The sequence below is a fragment of the Onychostruthus taczanowskii genome, unplaced genomic scaffold, assembly GCF_017590055.1.
Source record: "Onychostruthus taczanowskii isolate IOZ18803 unplaced genomic scaffold, ASM1759005v1 scaffold34, whole genome shotgun sequence".
Classification (NCBI taxonomy): domain Eukaryota; kingdom Metazoa; phylum Chordata; class Aves; order Passeriformes; family Passeridae; genus Onychostruthus; species Onychostruthus taczanowskii.
In genome coordinates, this window is record NW_024500794.1 from 612,600 (window position 1) to 630,234 (window position 17,635).

At 37.7% G+C, this 17,635-nt stretch overlaps 1 protein-coding gene across 1 annotated transcript in view; it reads left to right on the forward strand.

Moving 5' to 3' along the window:
- KPNA1 (karyopherin subunit alpha 1) overlaps positions 1-17,635 on the forward strand; it is a 53,299-nt gene that overhangs the window by 8,178 nt on the left and 27,486 nt on the right. Inside the window, exons 2-6 of the mRNA XM_041410910.1 lie at positions 4,378-4,511; positions 5,291-5,398; positions 7,107-7,206; positions 7,755-7,849; positions 11,187-11,318. Coding sequence (XP_041266844.1) covers positions 4,383-4,511; positions 5,291-5,398; positions 7,107-7,206; positions 7,755-7,849; positions 11,187-11,318 — 564 coding nt within the window. The 5' untranslated portion in view covers positions 4,378-4,382. The remainder of the gene's footprint in view (positions 1-4,377; positions 4,512-5,290; positions 5,399-7,106; positions 7,207-7,754; positions 7,850-11,186; positions 11,319-17,635) is intronic.

Sequence of the window (17,635 nt, forward strand, 5' to 3'; positions counted from 1 at the left end):
TATTCTGCCTTAATTTTCAAGTCTTCCCCTTCTGACCTATTCCCATTGTGAGGCATACTGTCATGTATAGATCTACACTTCTGAAACATATTTTTTTTTCATATTCTTGCCCCTATTTCCAAAGAAGTAAAGTCTGTCTGTAATAGTCTTTAATATTGGGAGTGTATTTGGTAATCTTATTTTCATTATGTATACATAATGAAATATGGTACATATATGGTACCTATATGCTATTACATGTGTAAAACAAATGGAATATATATATATATATATAATTATACAGCTCTTGATTTGTAAGGGCTTTATTTTTACATTTCGGTACCTCTGACGTGTGAAATATCCAAGAGTATTAGTCACTAGGTATTCCTTCTGGCAAAGCCCTTAAGTCTAGTGACAGTGATAGCTGATTTAAGAAGGCAGGGAGTTCATTTTTATTCCTATCTAGATGATTGCTTAGGACAAGGTAGCTCATGGCAGTAAGTGACTCTGTGTTTCCCAGTGCTTCAGAGTTTCTTTGACTTGATGAGCAAGGAGAAATGCAGAACTTCCTATCTCCCCTAAAAACGTGTGCTTAGAATACATCCACATTCAGTATGGTTCTTGTCTTAATCAGCAAAAAAATTTGGGATCATGTTTGCCCTATGGAAATGCAGATATCCAGGAACAGTGAGTTTGATTTTGCTAAAATTTGTTTTTATGCAGACAAACTGAGAAGGAGAAAGTGTCATATGGGGCTTGAGTGGTGTTTCACAAAAGCCCAAGAAATACACCGTGAAAATTCCTTACCAGATCTCCAGAGGTTTTTATCTGTAGCCAGGAGTATCAAAAACTGTGGACAATGCTGTGCTATCTTTAGGAAAGAAAAGATGGGTAGAACATTTCCATGACAACCACCACAGATTTTCTCCAGAAGCAGCATTAATTTTGACAATGCAGAGAAGATCGAGGGTATGCTATTTGCTGCAAGGTTGAACTTGAAGTAACCACTGAAAGATTTTCAGCTAAGTCACACCAAAGCTGCTGAAGACCAGAGAGACAATTTGAGGTTGTTTTGCTTCTGTGGTTTAGTCTGGGGAAAAAGCTACATCCTCAAAAATGGAGGAGGAGATTTATAGCAAACAATCCTTGGATGACTGTAACAACTAACACAGAGTTATTACATTTTTAGTCCTAAAAAGCCGTTGTGTGCTCACACATTTGAATAGGTCCAAAGATGCTGTCAGTATGTGTGGGCTGGATGGAATCCTTGTTGCACTCGTTGAATTTTTCACCAGTACTCAGGAAACCAGTAAAAGAATAGTAAAGAAAAAACTGATATTAAGGTATGTTCAGAATGTAAGAATTACTAATAGAAAATAACTATGGGTTTAACAGTTATAGAGATTAGACAGACAGGTGTATAAAATAGGTGTGTGGCTGTGTGCTGGGATTCTATTTACTGCCAGTGACAGCCTAGTATAAAATAAGGTATTGAACCCATCTCTAGTTTGATTGGTAACTTCTCAGTGATGAAGAGAGTTTAATCTTTTCACCTTTAATGAACAAAACTCCTTCCCAGTCATTTGGTGGTGGGTGTTTGTACTCCCAGGCAAAGGACAGTATACTATTTTGAAAGGATTTTAAGTGTACGGTTTACTCATGAAGTAGAGGAAGGGGTTAGTCAGCTGTGAGCTGTCTTGAAAGTTAGAAATAAGCATAACAAAAACCTGCATCTACAGCTTGTAGAGGGTGTAGGAAAGATAATACCTGTGAAGCTGTTGGGTAGAGAGCTTGCAATAAAGTCAGAGAAAGAATTCTAAGTAAATCCTGTACCTGTATTTTCAATGAGTGAAACAATAATTTTGGGTACAAGAGGAGGGGCTAAGAGTATTCTGAGAGGAAAATGGAAATTATTACCTTAAAGACAGAAGCAAAATTAATTGGAAGAAAATCAGTATGCATACTGGGAGACGGGGGGGAAACTAGGTTAATCAGTACAGAAAGGAAGAATACACTTGAGGAAACTTACTTGTGACGAAGTTGGTTGTGTCATTGATGTTTAGAAACATTGGAACATTATATGGAGGCTACATAATAGAAATTAGATGAAATTCAGTATTAAGTGAAGTAGATGTTCCCTGTCAAGAATTCAATTAAATGAAGAACTTGTAGGTGTTGAAAGTGAAGGTGTGAAATGACCATAGGAGTTATCGAAGTCCTGAAATCCCAAATAAAGGCAAATACAGTCTCATGAGTTGGAGAAGACAGACTTCAGACAAAAATGGAGAATTTTTAATAACACTGGGGAAGGCCTGAGATGTTATCTGGGCTGTAGTGTATGCCTGTGTTTATTCATGGTCAGGAACTGAATGACCAGAGTGTCTGCAAAGCCATTTTCCTGTTAGGAATGTCCTTCTAGCTCATGATTGTCCACCTAGTTTGAGTTCAACTTGCTTATTCTAAAATATATAAAATACTTCGTTCAAAATATTTTAGGAATGCAAGAAATTTTGAGTGTTTGTTGACTGAACTTCTTTTTACAGTTAAAATCCTAGGCTTATTTAAATAGTATGTGTGTTGAATATGAAGGTAGTAGTCACTTAAACTAAAAATGTGAAGGACATTTAATTGCCACGCATACTGTAAGAAACACAAACACTTGAAGCGCAAACATGTAAACACAGGAAGAAAGGTGTCTCAAAGCTGTTAAGAAAGATGTAGGGAACTTCTGGTGCTGTGAGGTTTATCTTTTTGTCATATCTTTACTAAAAAAAGGCCATTTCAGGAGAGCCTTTTCAGCCAAATTAGGCTGCTGAATTGCTTACCCATATGCTCGGGTTGTTAGTGTTGCATTTGGTGCAATCTGTGATTGACCATCAATGTAGTAGTTCTGTGTCCCTGAACAGTTTTTTGAATCTCAGTTTTCAGAATACAGTAACACTTAAAAGTGATGTCCAAAATGTTTTCTGTGAAAGTCAGTTCTGATTGTCAGAATTCTTGTAAATGGTTGTCAGGTAGTAGCAACTTAAAAAGAGGCTCTCTAACAAGAAGCATATTTGAGTATCTTTTTTAAAATTACTATTCTGTTACAGCTCTTTGTGCTAACTGAAAGAAGAGTAGTTAGAGTAGACTCGATATACATTTGATGTATTTTAAAGAGGAAACCTAAGCTGTTGAGAATCTGTACAGACTCATGTTGCTTCATTTTAAAGTAGAAAATGCACAGGAGATCATTTATCATCGGGTGATTCTGTGCTTATGGAATTTGAGGTAGGTAGCTTATTTAATACAACACATTAGAGCATTTGAAAGAGACCTTTGAAAGTCCTGTAGAGTAACTTTTTATATAGTGCAGCTTGCTAAATTCTATGTTACAGGATTTACAGTATGTTGGAGACTCTGCATCTCTGTGAAGATGCATGGAAACACTGACGTGTTGAGAATTTGATTCCCGAACTCTTTGGATTTAAAGGGATGATGTAAGGAGAGAAGTAGCAGCAGAATGGAGCACTAAGAGTAGAGACCTGATCCAGACCCATTACTTTCAGGGGAATGAGTTCTTTCCACACAGTTCTCCACCTACTGCTTTATGCTAAGTGGCTCCAAAGTGTGGTGTTGTACATGTGCAAATCATCATGGGCAGCTATAAATGCCGACCCACTGAGTTACATAAGACAGATGGAAATCACAGACTGAAAAAAGGCCCCTCTGCATAAACAGTGGCAGCATTGGGGGGTGGGGAGGAGGGGAACAATAGCACTGCTTTCTTTGCAGGACAGAGCATTTTCAATGGTTAAACCGTCTTCACCTAAAATTCTTCTTTTTGTTTCAATTTCCTTGTAGCCCTTGTCTGGATAGGAAGAACACACGGTTTCTTCAAGTTTCTTCAACAGAGTTGTGTTGAATTAGCTTGAAATGTTGGCTATGAAGTGTGAAAAAAAAGCCCCTGTACTAACATGCAAAGTAAATTAAGATAAAAAGCAGCCAAGACGTCTTTACTTTTGAGTAAAAACAGGAGTATGTAATTTGGCTAATTCTCTGTGTGGAGAAACATTAAAATTTTTAGTATAGTTTTCTTTTTAGCCCGTGCTATATACTCTGCCTTGTAGACCTTAGTTCTTAGTAAAATATTTAATCTCCAGTGCCTCAAAATGATAAAATAAAAGGTTATTGAACTGATGTAAAGAACTTGAAGTGACACTTGAAGTGCCACACTGAAGTGACAATTCTGTGAAATTTTGATTTCCACCTTCTAAATTTTATTAGAAGTTAGGTGATGAAATACAGGGGGGCAGCGGCTGGAAGTTCATGGCTGCAGAGTTGAAGGAGTGGACACAATATAAAATTATGTGTTGTTGAAGAGTAATTATGTCTTCTTTTTTAAATTGTATTGTGAAGGAATCATGACGACCTCAGGAAAAGAGAATTTCCGGCTGAAGAGCTACAAGAACAAATCTCTAAACCCTGATGAGATGCGTCGAAGGCGGGAGGAAGAGGGTCTTCAGCTACGGAAGCAAAAGAGAGAGGAGCAGGTAAGGCACAGCAGTTGAGATATCTGTGTCCAGTCCTTTAACAGTCCTGTCTTAGTGTCTCTGACTCTGCTTCTCTCAAACCCCGTAGTTGTTCCTGCCCTCCAAATTCATACACGGTCAGTCTGAAATCAGAATCACTTGCACACTTAACTGCTTCTTCTGCAGGCTCTACAAGACATAGAGTGAGTGCTCCTCATTCACTCAAGAGTAACATTGGCCAGGGCAGCTTGAGGGTTTGAAAAAAACTGTCTGACCAGTAGCTGTAGCCTCTCCAGCTCTTCTCCAGGCATCTTAAACTGGATACCTTCTCTAAGTCATAGCAACCAAATTCTGCTCATTCCAGTACAATAACCTATGGATAATCATCCTCCAAAGCCCTCTTTGCTTCTGTAACTCGACTGTCAGAGCCCCTGCAGGTGTTCTATGAAGATGTGTAACACACAGGAGTTTATCAGGTCTCTGAACCCCAGCATCCTCTGCAAGAAAGCAATGGTGTGGAAGCTAGAGAGCTTGTAGATGGAGGCAGATGGTGAAGAGGAGAAGGGCACATCAGTGAATAGTTTTCCAGAACTGTTAGGAACCAATATTTTAGCACATTGCTGTTTTAGTTTTCTCCATGTGCTGTCAGTTGAAGTGCTGTAGCCAGTGTGCTGCCTTCTCTCGGGTGATAGCATATGTAGTTTTTATAGCAGCCTAATGCAACATGCTGTGTATATATTAGCTATCTGTATATTGGCTATGTATATTAGATATATATGTTAAATGCTTCCTCTCTTTAGTTGTTTAAACGCCGAAATGTTGCAACGGCTGAGGAAGAAGCGGAGGAGGAAGTGATGTCAGATGGGGGCTTCCATGAGGCTCAGATGAACAACATGGAGATGACTTCTGTAAGTGATGAGAAATGAATACAGTGTTGGTTGAAGCTGGGCAAGTCTATTGTGAAGTAATATGATGGAAATGAAATTCCAGAATGATGTGAAGAATGCATTCAGAGATGGGCAACTCTGAAACACCCATGTCAATGAACCACCCTGAAAAAGATTACACGAGAGAAAAATGCAAGGGACATATACCGAGTGGTTTTTCAGAGGATTTGTGCTCAAGAAAATGAAATAAAATGTCATTGTCCTGGCAGGCTGATCACTTCCTGGATTTAGTGTTCACCATTATGGGTGATTCTGTCAACTGTTGCCCAGAGTTTTTTTTGATCTGAAATTCATACTGCTTGAAACATGAAAATGCAAATCAGGCAGTGTGTTATTGCAATTTACGAAGTTAAAAAGGGCTCAGTGGAAAGCTTTCTTAGCAGACTTTCAAGTGGCACCATTTTTAACCTAAATGTTGGAAACACTGCTAGACCTAGCTTAACTGTCTGCATGAGACCTTGAACCCCTTTCCGTGCTAGAATTTAAAACTACAGAAAAATACTTTTGTGGGAATTAGACTTTTTTACTTTCTCTCTGGAAAGAAAAATGGTAAAGGTTTCAGTTCTACAACAGAAAAGTTTAAAGAAAGTGCAGTTCTCACTTAAAAGTGTCGCTGATCTTCACAGTGTCTGTGTTCAGAGTATGCAAGTGATGTTTCCATAGAAATCAGGCTGAGCTATTGGTATTTGTATGAGCCTTGAAAATTACTGGGAAACAGAGAAATGCTTATAAACAGTGTGGTAGATCCATAGTAGAATATATGGTCTTACTCATCAAGATAGTATTCAAGTATTGGGCAAGTCCTAAATACCATTAATCATTTGTGTGGCAGCTTATATTAAACAACTAGAGAGTAAAAAGTAAGGAAAGGCTTTTGCCTAATTGATAGTGTCATTACACAGTTTGCTGTGTTAAATGCCATTAATTTCAGGCTCTTAACAGTTGGAGCTGTTGGCTGTTACAGACAATGCTTAGGTATTTTCAGCACTGTCATCTGTCTCCCTGTCTGTCTAAGGGTTGGGATCAGATGGATCTGAAGATTAGATTAGAAGTGGAAGAAAAAAAATCTGACTTTTCTTATGCTTCTTTTCATGGGTACATGTGTGGTGAACAGAATGTCAGATTTTACCTAGCATAAGAAAGGTTGCTGATTTAAGTTATTCATATTATTGGAAACTGTCAGTATTATGTAAAATTTAATACCTCTACTTGATGTTGATAACAAGCATTAGGGTTTGTCAACTCTTCTAGAAATGACAGGTCTTATACAGTTTGGTGTAAGAGAGTAAGTCAAAGTGTACATCTTAGGGAAATCTAAATGCTAACATAATTACTTTTTGTTAAAGCTGACAATTTTACATTTATTTTAGAGGGAAGGAGAGAATACTAGTGAAAAATTCTGAAGAGTAATTTTCTTGCCATATCTTGAGGAAAATTTGAATTTTGGCTTTCAGTAAAGCTGAGTTGCATTTGAGAAAGATGCTGCCTTATGTAGATGTTCATATATAATGATTCCTTTGTTGTCCATAATGGTTTTACTTAAGTTTTTATTCAGTAAGAAATAAACTTTATACTGGTTTAGCAAATGTAACCTATATGTCGCTAATTCCAGATTTTTCCCCCTTTTGCTCTCTATCACCCTCATTCTGTTTCCCCATGTAAATCCTAGAGTGCAGTCATCACTGCTGATATGATTGAGATGATTTTCTCCAATAGTCCAGAGCAGCAGCTCTCAGCCACCCAGAAGTTCCGAAAGCTGCTTTCTAAAGGTAAGGGCTGAAATTACTTAGAGAAAAATGTAGAAGGCTCCCTAGCATGTGGTTTTACTTTGACAGCAATAAAAATTGAGTTTCACACTGAAATTTCAGGGTCAAGCTCTGCTTGACACAATGTCAGCTTGATGTATGTAATAGTCACTTCTTTCCTTGAAATGTGTACTGAGTGTTGCAGATGTGAGATCTCCTCTTGGATGTGAGTTTAAATGTTGGAGGCAGTGCCCAAACATGCTGTACACCAAAGGTCCTCTGCATGTGTGCCTGCCAGAGTGACTGCACAGAGCTGCTGCTCTGAAATAGTGTGCCTAAACTACTGAGTGCATCAGTGCTTTGAATCACATTGTCTTATTACCTCAAAACTCTGGAGTTTTCTTATGTTGACAGATAGGAATCCATTGCTTTTTAGTGAAGTATTGTAGAAAAAGAACACACTCCAAGAAAAGAGCAGTCAGTTTGTCACTGGATATTGTTTTGATACAGTAATTTGAGAATTTTCTTACATAGAAATGAGTGTATCTAACTTAACTTCTTATTTTAAACAGAACCAAATCCTCCAATAGATGAAGTCATAAGCACACAAGGAGTAGTGGCCAGGTTTGTGGAGTTCCTGAAGCGGAAAGAAAACTGTACATTACAGGTACAAAAATATAAATGTATCTGCATTCCTAGTTTAGGAAGGCATTTGGTGATGCAAATTAGATAGGAAAAAAAATTAGTGATTTGTTCAGCTGTACTTCCTCTCTTTCCTCACTATGTTAAAAAAGCTATTTTATCTTCAGAATTTCTGGCAAGACCTCTGGGTGCAGGACAGGATGGAGATGTCTGACGTGCATTGAGTGATTGATAGGATGGGATCTTCAGACTTCAGCAAATACAGAACTTGAAATCTGAAACTCAAAAGATGAAAAGCTATTAAACAAAACTTTGTCTTCTTTGTATGAATTGAAGTCAGTTTTAAATCTTTAGAATTAGATTTAAGTTTTTTGATTAAAATAAAAGAAGCTGAGAATTAGAAATACAATTAGAATTACAATTTTTATGCTTATCTGTGGTGATAAGCATAGAAAGCTGGAAACCTTACTATGGTTTGAAAAAACTGAATAATACTTGCTGCAATGGTGGTTAATTTTTCTTTACCTTTGTCTTATTTCCAGCTGTGCATTTTTCTGGTCAGTCTTCTTGGCTAAGAGAAAGTGAAAGAAAACAAATCATCTGGTTAAGGAAAAAATATGTTAACATGTAACCATTAAATACAACACTTAGATTAGAATCATTGTTCTTTCAAAATGCATAAGACAACAGGTTTATGAATGCCATGTGAAATCCAAATTTTGTTGACTGGAAATATGCAAAAAATTAGGTTTTTTACACATTAGAGAAAGCATCTACAGGTATTACTTTTCAGATTGTTATCGATGGACTTCCAGAGGTCTGTTAGCTTCCTTTGAGGAGTCTAGGGACAGTAACTAGGAATATGTATCAGATTTAAGCTGGATGGTTTGCAGCTCAAATGGAAGATTTGTAAGCCATCTGTTGTTAAAAAAAAAGAATCAAATGCCTTTTATTTCTTATTGGGGCCAAGCATAGAAACCTATGCTTGATAAATGGAAGCAATTCTTGTGGCCTCATTAGTGTAACGTTTATTGATTTTTACATTAAATGGGAAAAATCAGTCAGAGTGGAAATGTGCAAGCTTGTCCTAAAGAGGTGGTAGGAAAGCAGTGAAAATACAAGCTTGAGTATGTTGCTCCTGATACTCCATTCTGCCTGGGTAATTTTCCTTCATCTTGCCAAATCTCTCTGCCTGCTTGGCAGTTTAGTGTCTTCAGGCAGAATTTTTTGCTGTGATCAGCTGGGAAATTCTCTGGAACTCACCTTTTAATGTTTTTACTTGTTCTGTCATTGTTTCCAAAAATATTCCTTTGGGCTTGGCATTCTAGGCATTTCTAACTGTAACCTAGTCTAGTAGGAAAGGATTTTAACTCATTTTGAGACAGTGAAGTATAATTTATAGCTGCTTTCATGATGGATTGAATATGGCAACTTCCATGTTAATGAACTTGGGACTTTATGGGAATTTATGGTCTGTTTTTCTTCTATGTTGTCAATGGAATATCCTGTAAAAACTAGGCCTCTGAGATCAGTGATAGGAAGGCCTAATTTGTTAGTAATTCCTCTGTCTTGTTTTTGCTCAAGGTAAATGGAAGACTTTAAAAAGCTCCCTTGTTCTCCAGGGTCACTTTAGCCATACTTGAGCAAGTGCATTTGTCCCATGTGGAGAGAGGAATATTATAAAAGAACAGCACCACAAAGATATCTTTGCCATTAATGTGTGACTGTTCCTTAGTTTATACATCCTGGAGCATCAGGTGTCCGCAGAGAAGAAGGAGGAAACTGTCACTCTCTAACCTTTCTTGACTTGAGACAGTGTGAGTCTCCAAGCTGTGAATTGTTCAGGCTGGTGGTACCAGTAGGAAGCTGGAGGACAAACTTTAAAATATGGATAAGAGACCTTTGTGGTTGAAAGATGAGTAATAGCTACGTTATAATGTACCCCAGAACACTGGATACTCACTTCAGAGAAAGTAGAATTGCAGGAAAGCAATGTTTTATGTTTGCCTAAGTTCTGGTCACACTGTTTTGCTTGTTGTTCATTAATGATGAATCTTGCCGTTTTGACTTGGTTGCTACTTTATTTTGCAAACCATGCTCCTCGTGCATTGCAGTGATGTATTTTGAAATTGTTTATTCTGATCACATCTTACTAGAATGTTCAGTTTATCAGAAGGGCAGGATTAATTGTATTGTATTAATTGTATTAATTAATTGTATTTTCAAAACCAAAATCTTTAACAACATTTAGAAATGAAAACCCTTATAAGTGTGAGCTTAATTCTTGAGTTCATATTTCAGGCACATTTCAGGATTTGGTGAAACTCCTTAGCAGGAGTTGTTTTTGTAACTAAACCCCAAATATAAATCCTGCTCTGTCTCTTCAGACAGAGGCAGACAGTTTTTAAAGGTATGTTAGTATTTCCACTGGAATACTGCTGGATCAGCATCTTTCGCTTATGTCAAAATCATTCATTTATGGCTTACAACTTTCCATTTTTACTGTTTGTTAGATTTTACTTTTCATTCAACTTTTAGCAGTCTTTTAATTCTATAGATTCTGAATGTACCTAATGAGTTGTAAATTTGCTAGAGTAGTGTAATAATCTTCGGGCTGAAAGCATGCAGAAACCTACTCAAACATGGATTTCTGGAATCTGTTTTCTGAGGCCTGAGGTCTCAGGTAGGGTTAAAATTTGCATTTCATCTTTATGCTTTTGCAAGTTGACTTTAAAATAATAAATGACAAAAACAGTTGAAAATGCAAAGTGTTCATCTGGATCTCACTTTTTCTTCAAGTCGTGAATAAAAACATCATACGCTAATAACATTTGGCATCAGTACTGATCACCAGAGGTGGAGAGAAGTTCTTTGTGTTGTTTCTTAGAAATCTGTTTTTGTTTGTTTGGTTTTTTAAATCTCTTTTAGATCTTTTTTTTGCTTCATATCCATGCAGTTTTGTCAAACAATGTCTTCTCCTGCATCTTCAGGAATATCTGTGGTGATTCAGTGAATGCAGGTGTCATGTTGTGGGAAAGCACATTGTTTTGTGTACAAGTTCTTAGCTAGTAAGAAAGGCAAAGGTAACATAAATGCATAGCAAAAAAAAAAAAAAGATTTGAAAAGCCACAGCCAACCCAATGTTCTCCTAAGGAGCTGCTACAAATTTTTGTTTCAAGTGATAGTGATAACTCTTAAATACATGGTTCTGGTTCTTTGCAAATTGTCTGTTAATTAGTAATGCCTCTCATTTTCCCTATGCCAAATCTGCCAGATCTCTCTGGTTTTAGAAGACATTTAGTCTCCATGTTTGGTGTGGCATAGAAAGCTCCTAGTAAACTGACTTGTATTTTGTTTTACAGTTCGAAGCTGCGTGGGTGCTGACAAATATCGCCTCCGGAAATTCCCTTCAGACTCGAATAGTTATCCAAGCAGGAGCTGTCCCCATCTTCATAGAGCTGCTTAGTTCAGAGTTTGAAGATGTACAGGAACAGGTAAAGATTGAGAACAGTGTTGAATTTTGGGTGTGTGTTAATTTGTGGAATTTGAGGCTTTTTTGTTTGTTTTGTTTGTTTGGTGTTTTGTTGGGTTTTTTTTCCCTTCTCTGGAAAGGAACAAGGCTATCCTGTAAGAAAGCCTTTAGAGAAAATGCAGTGTATGGCAATTTCACACAACAGTTGCTTTGTGCTTAGTATGTGTTAAGTTACCTAAGCAAGTATTGTATTTTTCTCTTTCTGAAAATTATATACTTAACCATAGCTAATGAGGTAATTAATTTTGTTCTCTTAACAGGTTGGTATATTTTTGTCTGTTGAGGAATTCAGGGAACCTTGATTGAATAATTGCTTTAGACATGAAAAGTTTGTGCCTGTTTCTCCTGAAGATAAAGCATGAGTAGAAATTATAGTTTGTTCTCCAAGCTCCTTACAGCATAGATGAATATTCTTCAAGGCCCACAGGGATCAGTATAAAGTGCAGACCAAACATTTGATTCAGTAGTTTCCATTTGAAGTCTGTAACTTGTATTTAAGCAAGGATGTACTTCAGACATATAATCTTGCTTTGAAGACTTAGGGTGATGAAATATTAATGATGTTAACAAATTTAGTTTCAGCCAATCTTAATTCTAACTTGAAAGTATGTACCTTTACTATACAAATTTGACTAGCTTTGGGTCCAAGTATTGCTTTTGTTACATTCTTTACTCCATTAGTAAGTTCTGTGGTTTTTCCTGTAGCTACTTGCAGACCATGGCTTAGGCTTTACTTGAGTAAATGAATTCAGTGAGCACTGAATTCTCATTTTGAGAATGTTTGTGTTGGCTGGTTTGTTTTTTGGTGACCTTTTTCTGAACATTTCTTTGTTTCAGTATCTTTTCGTGGTAGTGAAAGGGACAAGCGCTGGTTCAATACTTTGGTGTGTAAATATTCAGTGTCTTTGTGGGCTCCTTGCCGCAGAAGCTGGCTGTGTGCTCAGGTTAAGCTGATTATCCAATATGATCCATTGTTCTTTTCAGAGTCACTGACTTCCAGGGTTCAGTTCTCCATCCTGTAAGTGTGACCTCTGTTCTGTGTTCCTAGATATCTGACCTTGCATTTGGCTGAATTGAGATGCATGATTGATTGGAGGAGTCCCAGCTCATAAACATTGGACTGCTTTGTGTAACTTGCCTTTCTTTCTTGTAGCTGGCTCAGAGTGTACCACCTGTATTTAAGGTTGCATAACATTTTCCACAACACAGATTTTTTTCTTAGTTGTTTGTAGCTTTCAAGTTACTCCACTTTGTATCTTTCCATTTTCAATGTTCTGTGTCAGACTATTATTGTTGAGAAGGTTTTTAAAGAGGAGTGGAATTCAGATGTTTGGAAAAATGTTAAAGAAAATAAGAAATATTTTTGTCCGTTACTTTAGCTTTGAGGATTTGAGTCTGCTGTCATTGTAGAAATAGAAATGTGATAGGGAGCTTGCCAGAATGGCAGATAAATGCTGTGTTCTGGCTGTGTGAAAATCCATCCAGCCTTAGCTATACGGATCCTTTCTGATTTTGTGTTTTGGGGGTTGAACTGGGTAGCATTGCTTTCCAAATTCAGCCATCACTTGAAGAGTGCTGTTCCTGCAGAATGATTGGTGCTTTGTACATAGTAAAGGCTGCTCTTACTTATTTCTCTCCTAATGGCTGATCTTCTGTGCAAGAGCTAACTTGCTTTTTTTGTTAGGTTGTTATCATGCCTGCTGATGTTCAGGGAGCAGGTGGGAAGAGCAAACCTGTTTAGATTAAGTTGTGCAGCCTTCAATCTTTAAATGGGTGAATTAATGGAAGAGCTTAGGGGACACAGTTAAGTAGTTTATCCGGCTCTTTCCCCCCTCCTTGCCTCCTAATAAACTGGTGACATATTAAAATTCAGATTGCAGGCAGGCAGAGTGGCTTGGTTGTCATTACTGAAAAATATTCTTCCATGCAGTTCAAGTGCTGCCAAATTCATGATCTCTCTCTTACTGGTATTCTCAAAGTACCAGTGACAAATTGCTCCTAGTAAGCTGTGCTGAAGAAGGAAAATGTTCCATGGCAAAGTGTTACACTGTTTTGTTGTGGGTTTCTCTGCTGCAGCTCTGGACCTTGCAGCCCTGCTCACAGCTGACTGACATGGGGTTTAATGCTGGCTAACAAAAGAGGAGTTCTGCTTTTTTTCCCCAAGAGCTTTAAAAAGCCCCAAGCACTTCACCACAGTATCCTCTGAAACAAAAATTAGGAGCATATAAGCACTGAGAAGTTAGCTCCTGTACTTCTGAATTACAGGATAGCAGTAGTACGCAATTGCATAGTATTGTTCCAGATGACTCTTGTCTCATTCAGTATATGCACAGATTGTTGCCCTGGTAACAGATGAGTGGGTAGTAAAGGAGGCTTTTATTTGTCACACTATGACCCTGTTTGTTAAAGTTGGAACAAATTATAGTGCATGGAGGAGCATAGGGAAGAAATTCTTACAGTTAAGCCTGATAGTAGGTTTGTGAGAAAAATGTTTCTACTGCTTAGTGTCTGATGCGGGATGATTTCCTTCTCTGAGTTTTCAGTAAGTGGGTACTTGTTCTGGGGTTTTTAAATGCTCAAGGTGAAATATTTCTTTTTCATTTTGATGTTGAGGACAACTCAGCAGTGATTTTTATAGTTATGTGTTTTGAGCAGGTCTGATCCTGGAGTTCTCAAGTTGGATCTGTGATATTTCCCTACAGTTTTCTCCTAAAATGATCACCCTAATTATTTCTCACAGTAGTACTGTGAAGATTATTATTTGCAAGCAACTGCATTTGTAGCAAATTATAAAATACAGAAAATATAACAATGTGTTCAGGGCAGAGGGGCCAGAAGCTAACCGTGTAATCATATAGGAAAAGATGAGGAGAGAAAGAAGTATTGAAGGCTGTGTTCTAATTGGGATGGCAATTCTTTAGAAGGAAACGTTAGGTGGTAACATTATTTTGGATATGTAGCATGGCATAAACAAAAAATATGTACAATATCTTACTTATTGGCTAGTCATGATCCACTGTTTTTGTTTTACAGTAAGTCAGTTTTAAAGATTTATGTGTCTACTTTGTCTTTTATTTCTAACTTCCCTTAGCAATAGCTCAGGAATGGATATCAGTGTACTTTATCTTCTGATCACAATGTTCCTAACATGTGTTTTTCATATCTATAAGTCAGTTTTAATTTTACACTTTTTCCTTTGCATATGCTAGTTTCTGAGTCTAGTGAAGATTCTAAATCAGCTGTTTTATAGAAGTCTGTCAGGGAATCTTTATAGCTATGTTTAATAAGCAACATGTATGTTAATGAAATGATTCCTTACGTCCTTTTACAAGATCTGTTTCCCATTAAGTTGTGCAGGCCTGATTTAATTAGCCTACCATCCTTTAACTCTTTCATTGCTTGTATTGGATGTCAGTCTTCCTCTGTGATCAGTGGTCAAACCATTTAGCATACGTTTTTCCATCAGAGAAATTGAATTTATCACAGAATCTACATCTGCATTATTTATGAAAAACACTGGCTACATCTCCCTTTTCTCCCCATTTCTGTTTTTGGTGTACTGACTTTTAGGTTTAGTCAGGGGCACATGTCCTAGCCCTTTTCCACTTAACACAGGTTTTTTGTTCCAAAAGACATCTATAAATTTTGATCTACCTGTCTGAAAGGATTTGTATTGAAAGATTTGATCAAAGCTCTTTAGACACACCTAAGATTGATGTGGCTTCAGCAGTGTCTTAGCTGCAATTCTTTTCTGACTTCCCCTGCTGTGGTACTTAAAACCCAGATGTCAGCTTGGGTTTCCGTGATGAACATGGAATTTCCTTCCAAACCCATGCAAGGCGTTGTGCTGCCTGTCGAGGAGGATCATGATTGTCTCACAGTGGCAGGTATGTGACAGATGGTGGCATGAGCATCTCCTGCTGCCCTGTTCCCCTTTGGGAAAGTTTGCATTTTCAGCTGAGGCAACCAGTATGTTTCTCCCTCAGTATTTTTCCATTTCTAGTTGTACTGCTATTCCTTTTGGTTACCATCACTTTCTTGGCAGAGCTGACCTGTGAGTCTGGTGTCCAGGCTCTGTTTGGCTTTTACATCAGCAGTCCTATTAACAAGCTCTCGGTAATCAAAATCAGGACAAACAGTCAAGGTGTGAGGATGAGCTACTTTCTCTGTTTGTCAGATGAGATATGAGAAGGAACTATAACCACCCCAGCCACTGAAAGGATGATGTTTTCTGTGTTAGGACATGGTAGCAGTCATCTCCTAGGAATGTGTCCTTCTGTATCTTTCCCTGTGTTCACTTAGCCAATCACACTTGCATGCAAGCTAATCTCCACCATCTTCATCTCAGCATTGGATCCTTTTCCCAAGTCAGCATCCAGATGTTGAGAAAGGGTTGATTCTTCGTCATATTTCTTCTCCACTGAGAGGCAAACTCTGCACACTGTTGGTGATTGGCTTAAGCACTTAGTTTAAATATCCAAAGAAATAATGGCTGAGAGTCTTCAGAATCCAGGGGATAGTGGAGAGTTGTCAGAAAGCACATGGATTATTCACAGAAGGCATCATGTAGTTCTGCAGTACTCCACAAGACTTGCACTTTACTTTTACTAACTATTGAAGTTGTCCAGCACTGCAGGAAAAAACTGGAGTTCAGTGATGAGTAAAATAAATTGAAGATTTACAACAAACCTTACTCCGTTGTTAACAACAAATGGAAAAGTGTATAAAAATAGGTGCTGTCAGTTAACAAGGCAACATTTGCACTTTCAGTTTGCACAGAGCTTTCTACCTAAGATGTGGGTCAAAATCAGGCTACAAATCTTAAAATCAATGTAATTTTTAAGTTGGGCTTTAGATAGTAGAAGGTACTGAAATGGATTTTTTTTAGTCAAATAATTTTTGATTGATTAAGCTCTAAAATCGAATGAACATGAAAACATTTAAGTTGTGTAGAACGAAGCCAAAGCCAAAATGTTGTGGCAAATATTTGCGTCTTGAGGAGTGCATAAAAGAAGAAATGGAGATCATTTAACATTATTCAGACAAACAAACTCTGAAGAAACTTGTCATTGTTCATGTGTTTGTGGAAACCATGGCAGAGCTTTGTATTTATGGCAGTGTTTGATGAGAAGAGTTTAGATGAGCTTGACTTCCATTCCTTACTTATCTGAAGAGCTGAAGTAATTCCCTAAGGAGAGACATCTTCCTTATTGAATGAAACATTGCATATTTTTCTAAAGTCTAAGGTCACCCCAGGACATGGTATTTAAATTAATTGGCATCTTGTGTCCTATCAGTGATTAGCATTACGAGGATTTGTTACAACGTCTCTTACCAGCTCCTGTGACACCAGACCACACAGCCAGACTTTCCTTGCCTTAAAAACAGTGAAGAATGTGAAAACAGAGGTGCTATTTGACTTCTCTGGTCAGACTTTTTGATGTGAGATTTGCTGTTGCAAAACTAGTCAGTCATTCAGGGTCAGAATGGATTCTTGGATTAAGTGATTATCACTCTTGTCAACCTTAAAAATAGCTATCGCTATAATGGCAGAAACAAAGACCACAGAAAATGAAACAGGGCTTCCTTGTTTTTCACCTGTGTAAGGGTGTCCAGGCAAGGAGATTGTGCCTTCATACAAAATCACTCACATCTTCAGTGAAAGAGAATTATTCTTCCCTGCCCGAGTATTTTCAGAAGATTCACAAACTTATTTAGGACTCTCTGAAATCTTTGGTTCATTCCTCAGGCTTCTCCTTGCTGTAGAAATGCAAGTATTGGAGTGAACAACAGGTGTGGCTCCTTAAAGTTCTGATGTGAATGACATTTACAGGAGGTTGCATATATTCTGACTCTTAAGCTAATTTTTTCTGGTAGCTGTCTTCTGTGTGCTGAGTCCAAGAGGCTGCCAAATCAAAGTTACACTTTTTATATCAACTGTTGTCACAATAGTTGTAAAAAAGAATAAGAGCTAGAATGAGAAATGATGATGAAGTTCAGTTTTGGGAAAACATTGTGAAGTTATAATGGCTGTGCTGTTTCATAGCAAACACAGGTCAGTAAAGTCTCGTGCCCTGCCTCTGACTGTGGCTGACAGCAGAAGCCTGGAAAAGAGTAGAAAACAAAACAAACTAATCCTACCCCAGAACAGTCGCCTGCTCTCTTCACAACTTGCAGTTTAATGGCTCCGATCCTGTGCTGCTGTTGGTACAGAGGAGGAGTCTTTTTATTTTCTATCTAGCATGCTGACATCTCCATCTGCATTCTGTATGTACTTCT